The 8171-nt window shown below is 55.5% G+C and overlaps 1 protein-coding gene across 2 annotated transcripts in view; it reads left to right on the top strand.

The window, feature by feature from the left end:
- Positions 1 to 3409: 3409 nt before the first annotated feature.
- STK32C (serine/threonine kinase 32C) overlaps positions 3410 to 8171 on the top strand; it is a 93248-nt gene continuing 88486 nt past the window's right edge. For both annotated transcript variants that reach the window (XM_068140272.1, XM_068140271.1), the window contains exon 1: positions 3410 to 3720. In XM_068140272.1, coding sequence (XP_067996373.1) covers positions 3616 to 3720 — 105 coding nt within the window. In that variant the 5' untranslated portion in view covers positions 3410 to 3615. The remainder of the gene's footprint in view (positions 3721 to 8171) is intronic.

The raw sequence follows: 8171 nt of genomic DNA, 5'->3' as shown, positions 1-8171 counted from the left end.
GATGATCAGAGGGCTGGAGGACCTCTCCTATGAGGACAGACTGAAAGAGTTGGGGCTGTTCAGTCTGGAGAAGAGAAGGCTCTGAGGTGACCTAATTGTGGCCTTCCAGTATCTGAAGGGGGCTACAGGAAGGCTGGGGAGGGACTGCTCAGGATCTCAGGTAGTGATAGGACTAGGGAGAATGGAATGAAGCTGGAGGTGGGGAGATTCAGGCTGGAGGTGAGGAGGAAGTTCTTCCCCATGAGAGTGGTGAGACCCTGGAATGGGTTGTCCAGGGAGGTGGTTGGGGCGCCCTCCCTGGAGGTGTTTAAGCCCAGGCTGGATGAGGCTCTGGCCAGGCTGATCTAGTGTGGGGTGTCCCTGCCCATGGCAGGGGGGTTGGAACTAGATGATCCTTGTGGTCCCTTCCAACCCTGACTGATACTATGACAGGCAGATGTCATAGTGAGGATGACAGCCAGATGATCATTTCATAGGGATTTGTTAGATCACCTGTGACTGACGTTCTGGAAAGCAGGGGAGAAGAGGACCTGGCTTTACTGACTCTGGATCTCTATCAAAAATGGTGAGCAGCACTTAGCAGTGCTCTGGACAGCTCTAAGAATGTCCCAAACTCAAGTGACAAGGTGTTTCATTTGTCTCCAGTTCAAATTCCTGAAGATAAAACTGCTTACTGCATTTCTAATGAAGCAAAAATTAATCAAGGGCCCATGCTGCACCTTCTTGCAGGTGAAGGGATCAGGAGATGTGGTGAATGCACCCCTGCTCTGGTGTTAGGAGCATCACATCCTTATTTCCCACTCTTTTTTTTCCTACACTACCACTCACAGACTTCTGAGAAGACGACTACGATTCTGTGCTGTGGATCTAATTGTCCAGAGGAGGGCAACAAAGCTGGTGAAGGATCTGGAGACCAGGTCTTGTGAGGAGCAGCTGACAGACCTGGGGTTGTTCAGTATGGAGAAGAGGAGGCTTGAGGGGAGACCTCACATTGCTCTCTACAGCTCCCTAAAAGGAGGTTGGAGTGAGGTGGGCGTTGGTTTCTTCTCTCTAGTGCCAGGTGATAAGACAAGAGGAAATGCCCTGAAACCGTGCCAGGGAAGGGTTAGTTTGGACATTAGGAAACATTTCTTTCCTGTGAGAGTAGTCAGGCATTGGAACAGGCTGCCCAGAGAGGTGGTGGAGTCACTATCCCTGGAGGTGCTCAAGAAATGTGTGGACATGGCACTTGGGATTATGGCTTAATGCCCATGGTGGTGTTGGATTGATGGCTGGACTGGATGATCTTAGAGGGCTTTTCCAACTCAAACAATTCTATGGAGAATGAGAGAGGTGACAACTGAGGAGCAGACAGACTGCAGGTCTGTTGGGTGGTGTCTTTCAAATGCTCCTGCAGAATGGAAAGGCAGGAGAAAGGAGGGAGGGAAGCTGAGAGCTGGGAGATGTGCAGTGTATTTAACAACAATCCTACCCCAACACTAAGCAGAAACTGCACAAATGTTTTTATCTGAGAGTGATCCATTCTGTTTCCTCCAGGAAATGTTCTTAAGCACTATTCTTTGCTTCTGGAAACCTGTTCCTAAATTACAGCCTTCATTGTAATCCTCTTCCAGCCCCCAGGTCCTCAAGCAGTGACTGACTGGAGGGGAATGCTCTGCGCAGTGCAGTAACCAATGGATACATTTCAGAGTGTGCCACCATGGAAAACTACACCAAAGGCAGCAGCAGCAGCTCAGGGGGTATGGAGGAACCTGCTGATGGAGGAACAGGCACAGTCCGATGGCTGAAGAGCTGCTCTTCACTGTGACATCTCTGACATGCTCTGCTAATGGGGTGAGGTATCTCTAGGAAATGCACATAATGAGATATTCCTTGGGAAGTTTCATGGAATCATGGAATTGCTTTGGCTGGAAGAGAGCTTTAAGATCATCAGGTCCAACCGTTATCTCTCTCTGCCCAGTCTGGTGCTAAACCCTGTCCCTCAGCACCACATCTGACCGAGCTGTTTCAACTGAACAAGCCATAAAACCCAGCATCATGGCCAGGTTGGACAGGTCTAGTGGCAGGGGTCCCTGCCAATGCCAGAAGGGTTGGAATGAGATGATCTTTAAGGTCCCTTCCAACCCAAACCATTCTATGTATCTATGAATCTATGAATCATGAGCAGGCTCCAGCTCAGCACCCTGCTAAGCCTGTACTATTTAAGGTGGACTTTTTCACAGAGGAGCTCTGAAGCAATCCCAGCTTTCCTCACTGACCCCAGAGCAGGAACTCTCCAGAGCTGATGAGATTCAAAGACTCTTTTGGCAATGTGGCTTTTCCATTACCTAGTGCTGCATGGACCAGAAATGCAGCATCAGAGCTCACACTTTTCTCCTCACAACCTGAAAGCCAGGTCATAGGCCCAGCAGTTCATGGCATAAACCAGAGATCTCATCTGCCCATGTTCTGCCTGGGGAAGGGATTTCACCTGCGGTTTGGGCACAGTTTTTCTAACTTTTGTGTGGCTTCTTGCACTGCACCCATCAGAAAAGAACATCATTTCATGCTGAAACTACCAACTCTAGATTGGTAGGATGGTTTTTCTTCTCTCTACAGAAACATCCCGTATAACACCTTGAGACAGCCCAGTGAAGATCTTCACAGTGAGGGAGGTTCTGAAGCGCCGTGGATGTCCGTCCAAGAGGAACACTGACTGCCCAAGCCACCCACTGATTTAAATCAAATTAAACTGCAAGAGCTGGTGAAGGATCAGGGCGGTTGCCTCCACCTTAATGAAGTTAAACATCACTAGAGGGTCCTTAGGGACTCCCCACCACCCGCTGGTGACATCCTTGCCCGTAGTACAGCCGGCTGCCTCCGGAGCGGCCGCGATCTTTACGGAGGAGTTTAAAAATAACCCCAAATAACCTCAAAATAACCCAACTCTGTGAGAGCCTCGGGCAGCTACCGGCTATCCCCTGGGAGCCGCGGCAGGACCGGCGGCCTCGGGGCCGGGCTGGGCTGCGCCGCTTCCCCTCCCGGGGCGGGCGTGGGGGACCGCGCAGCCCGGGGTTCAGCGCGGCGCCCTCCCGCGGCACGGTCCCCACTAACGCCCGGCGAGCGGGGCCGGAGGGCATAGCAGGGCGCAGGCTCAGCCTTCCCCCGGGAGCCACCCACGCGTCCGCCGGCCTCGGGGCGGGCCGGGCGGAGGAGGAGGAGCGGCGGGAGGCGGGGCGGGAGGAGGCGGCCCCCGGGCCCGGCCCGGCCTCACCTGCGGGCGGCGCCGCTGCCCTCCCGCCACCGCCGGGGGCGCTGCGCTAGGGGCGGTGTGGCCCGGCCCGGTCCGCCCCGCCCCGCCCCGCTGCTCTCACCGCCCTCCGCTGCGGCCGCCCGCAGCCCTCAGCTCGGCTCAGCTCGGCTCGGCTCGGCCTGGCTCTGTTCGGTTCGGTCCGGCTCGGCTCCGCCCGGCTCGACTCAGCCCGGCTCGGCCCCGCCGCGGGCAGGAGGTCGGGAGGCGGCGGCGCCGGGCGCTGCCATGCGGCCGGCCGGCGCCAAGTGAGGGCGGCGGCAGCTCGCAACGCCCGGTGTTGCCCGTGCGAGCCGCTGGCCGGCGGGGAGCGGCGCGTAGGGCTCATGCCAGCCGCCTCGCCCCGATGTTTCACTGGGGCAAGTGGAAGAAGAGGATGGGAGCGAGCGCCTCCTCCTCCAAGAGACCCGTCTTCGACGAGCGGGAGGACGGTGAGTGCGGGCCGGGATGCTCCGGGATACCCTGCTCTGGGGTGCCTTGCTCGGGGATGCTGAGTCCTGGGATGCCCAGCACGGTCTTGAGATGCCTTGATCGGGGATGCTGAGTCCCGGAATACCCAGATCAGCCTTGAGATGCTTTGGTCGGGGATGCTGAGTCCCGGGATATCCAGCGCAGCCTTGAGATGCCTTGATCGGGGATGCTAAGTCCCGGGATACCCAGCACAGCTTTGAGATGCGATGTCCTGCCCGGGGATGCAGGGCCCCGGGATGCCCAGCCCTGACCCGGGATGGCCGACCCTGGACCTGTTGAGCCCTGGTCCGCTCGGCGGGTCCCGTAAGGTCCCGTCCCATGGGCACTGCCCACAGCGCTGCGAGCCTGGGAGGAGCGGGTGGCGGGACCGTGCCCCGGGTGCGGGTTTGCCGGGCAGAGAGCGCGGAGTCCCCGGCATCAACCCCGCGGAACCGGGTCGGTAATATATGGGATGAGGAGCAGCGGGCGAGGGGTCGGGTTAGCGGGGAAGTTTGGATGCGTGCGGGGCTATCGCGGGATGTAACGGGGGAGGATCGGGCGCGACCGGCCGTCAGACTTGGGTGACGGCTCGTCGGTGCTGCTCGGGGCTTTCCTCCGCAGCGGGAGGGTCTGCAGAGAACCCTGAGAGTGCCACGGGCGCGCTGAGCTCGGGGGCAGCGGCAGGTTCCAGGGGACCAAGGTGGGTAGCAGGAGTGTGATGGGGAAAGGCTGTTGGAGGGCTGGGAGCCATGCCCGGGTAAAAAGAGACCTGCCTTGGTCTTTTGCACCAACCGGGCATCGGCTGCAAGCCCGGGGGTGTGAGGTGCTGGAATTCTGCAGGAGATGAACCTGGAGCTGGATCTATCTGTTAATGTGATGTGCCAGTTTAAGGTTGGTACCGGGTCTGCTGGCATCCCCTAGGTGAGGGTGAACCGGAGCCTCTGAGCTGTGCCTGGCAGCTGAGGGGGGTTAATGGGGTGAGCTTTGTGTGAGGGGTAGCTGGTTGGTGTCACCACCAGGTTGTTATTAGTGGATCAGGGTATCGCACTGAGTTGGTCACCTTTGCATCTTGTGCTGCAGATGTGTTCAAGAGGCATGTGGACATGGTAGTTGGAGACATGGTTTAATGACCGTGGTGGTCTTAAGTTGAAGGCTGGACTCGATGATCTTGGAGGTCTCTTCCAGCTGAAACAATTCTAGGATTCCATTGCAGAACTGTAGAGAACTCACCTGTTGGAGCAGCATCTGCTGCCCAGGGCTGTGACCACCAAGTTGCTGTTGTTAAGAACTGCAAATGACTCCCCCAGTCAGCAGTGCCTCTGCACCAGGGGGGTGTGTAAAGTTGGCTTGGTGTGGCTGCCGGCTCTCCGCTGCGCTTGGCCAGAGCGGTGTGCTCAGGGTGAAAAATGTGTTCCACTTTGGACGTGGTGGGTCAGCAGGAGCAGCCAGTGAGCCGAGTGGGAATGCTGAAACTGGAAGTTTTGCTGTCTAATGGAGGAAGCATTTCACAGTGGACTGAGCCTGTGGGGGGAAACTGAGTCCTGCAGGAGAGCGAGCCCTGGCAAAGCCCTGGCGGCATCTCGTCAGGTGTGTTCCAGCAGAGCTTTTGCAACAGCAGGGGTTTGGTAGGACCTTACTTTGCTGGTGTTGCCCGTTTCTCCATCACTGCTCCTTAGCAATTGCAGTGCTGCTCTGGTGCTCTCTTATTTACTGGCAGGGCATGGTTGCCATGGAGATCTCTGAAGACATTCCAATAACTTCCTTACATAAAGACACCAGTTAATACTTTGGGGTTGTGTGTGACTTCATGTGGAGGGGGATTTCTTTTGATGACAAGTTAAAATGGCATTTAAGAAAGGGGGGGGGGGGGGGGGGGGAAAGGAAGGAGATGGATTGGTCTATGAAGTCTTACCCAAAGGTGGTTCCCAGAGCTGGATGCACAGGAAGGAGTCTGGCTGGATAAATCCACTGGTTAAGTCCTGTTAATTATGGCAGGGGGTGTGTAAGAGGAAGGTTAACTGTTAGTAGTCTAGTGAGTGGTAACACACAGGCTGCTATTTGTCCACAGATAAATCAAACTGAAGAGTTTTGAGGGAAGAAGGCCCTCACAGCCCTCTTGCCTGACCTCCTTGGGACTGGTGACAAGAATTCACTGAGTAACAGCCTTGGGTCAAACTGGTGTGGCTCAGTCAGAGCACATAGGGCGTCCTGGGTGGGCAGCGATGTGTCTGCCCCGGGTGTGGAATACCCAGCCCTGGAGATTATCCACTGCTAACCTCACAGCTAGAAACTGCCCTTTCCCTGCAGGCTGTGGCTGCCCAATCCCATCTCCCTGCTGGGAGATGTAAACCTCTCCTCTGTAAACCCCAGGAGCTCCTGTTGTCATGCCCTTGTTCCAAAGCAGTGACAGGCTGGAGCTGTAGCCACCTGCTGCCCTCCTTGGTGGGATGTGTGGATTGAGCTCTCAGAATCTCTGAGAGTTAGCTTGATATTAGAGCTCTAGAAGGCTTTGGGTTGGAAGGCACCTTAAAAATCATCTAATTCCAACCCCCTGCCATGGGCAGGGACACTTCCAGCTCACCCAGGTTGCTTAAGACCACATCCAACCTAGCTTTCAATGCTTCCAGGCTTGGAGCCTCCACAGCTGCTCTGGAGTCTTCAATTCCTGAGCCTGTCCTGTGGATCTTTTCTGCCCTGATGTTTTCCAGTTTTAGTCCTGTTAATAGCAGACTGAGCTCGCTGCTTTGGCAGGGCTGGAGGCTGGTTGATGATGATGCAGCCCATGCAGCGCTGGCTTGCTGTCCATCCAGGGACAGGGTGGTGTGGAGCAGTACTATGGAGAGTTCACAGTATCACAGTATCACTAAGGTTGGAAGAGACCTCAAAGATCATCGAGTCCAACCTGTGCTCAAGGAGCAGCTATCCTGTTCCCTCCTCCTTTCCCTCCCTGGGTGCTGGGTTGTCTCCTGCCCCTCAATTTCCCCCCAGTTCAGATAACTTCTTTTGACCATGAGGCCAAGTGTGACTGCTCCTCTGTGTTCCTTATGTGCTGCAGTAGAGGGGACAGTCCATCTGTCTGTCACCCTTTTGGTGCTGAGCTTGGCTGCAGCCTGCACATCTCACTGTCCAGATTTGCATGTGGAACCTCAGGGAGACCTCACTGCTCTCTACAACTCCCTGAAAGGAGGTTGGAGTGAGGTGGAAGTTAGTTGCTTCTCCCTGGTATAAGGTGATAGAGGGAGAGGCAATGGCCTGAAATTATGCCAGGAGAGGTTCAGGTTGGAGGTTAGGAACAATTTCTTTGCTGCAAGAGTGGTCAGGCATCGGAACAGGCTGCCCAGGAAGGTGGTGGAGTCACCATCCCTGCGGGTGTCCAAGAAATGTGTAGCCATGGCACTTTAAAACATGGTTTAGTGGCCATGGTGACGTTGAGCTGGCAATTGCACTGGATGATCTTAGAGGGCTTTTCCAACCCAAACACTTCTGTGATTCTAAGTATTGTGGAGCATTTCAGGGCTGGGATTCCACTACCAGGAAAGCTGCTTTGGGAGGAGGGGGTCTGTGTGTTCTGCTTGTACCACCAGAAACCACCAGCACGGGAGGGCTCGGCTCCCCTGGCTGCTGAGCCTCACCTCAGCAGGTGCTGTTTGCACAGAACGCTCCCCGTGCCCAAGAGCTGCTGGGTACACACCAGCTGGGTGCCAGCTCCAGATGCTGCTGCTGCTGCCTTTATGCTGTTTGATGGCTTTTGGGGAGGTGTGTTCTGTTTCTGAGCAGAGAGTTAGTGAATGGAAAAAGGGAAAAGAATATGAAAAGAGTGGGAAGAAGAATACCAGGCCGAGGTGAAGGGTGCAGGGCTGAGCAGTCTGAGGGCTCTGGTGTGCTGGAGGGAGGGGACCTCAGTGAATCAGGAGTGGCCTTGTAGGTTGGTCACTGTCACCACTGCTGCTTCCTATCAGGAGAAACAGGCTTTTTAGGGACTTCTTAAGATTTAACTGAGGGCTTTTTAGGCCTTCTGACTTTTACCTGTGAGAACCTTTTAAAAGCTTCTTACTTGGTCAGTGTTTGCTTTCCACCCTGGCCCAAGTGCCAGCTGCCTCTGCTTGCTGTGAGCCACCAGCTCCCCGTGGCAGGGCATGGGACACTGGGATGCCTCAGCAGGGCTGGGTTTCATGTGGGCAGCCAGGAGGTTCTGTCATTACTGTGGGACGTGGCCAGGCAACTTCTGTTGGCATCTGCTCCTTTTTTAAGTCTTGCTTTTAATGCTGTGTGAGGAGGACCTGGCACTGTGCAACCAACAGGAGTGTTTCAACCCTCCTAGTTAAAAGCAGCACTCAGCAGAGCTGCTGGGGCTTGGGAGAGAGGGTTGGGGAGCAGGAACTGCAGGGCACTCTCACACCCAGTGCTGTCAGTGTCACCCATAGGTGTGTTA

The sequence above is a fragment of the Melanerpes formicivorus genome, unplaced genomic scaffold (genome assembly GCF_026170545.1).
Source record: "Melanerpes formicivorus ecotype bairdi unplaced genomic scaffold, bMelFor1.0.p_v2 SCAF_6, whole genome shotgun sequence".
NCBI lineage: Eukaryota > Metazoa > Chordata > Aves > Piciformes > Picidae > Melanerpes > Melanerpes formicivorus.
Note: the sequence above shows the minus strand (reverse complement) of the source record. Positions and strands in the feature narration are given on the sequence as shown.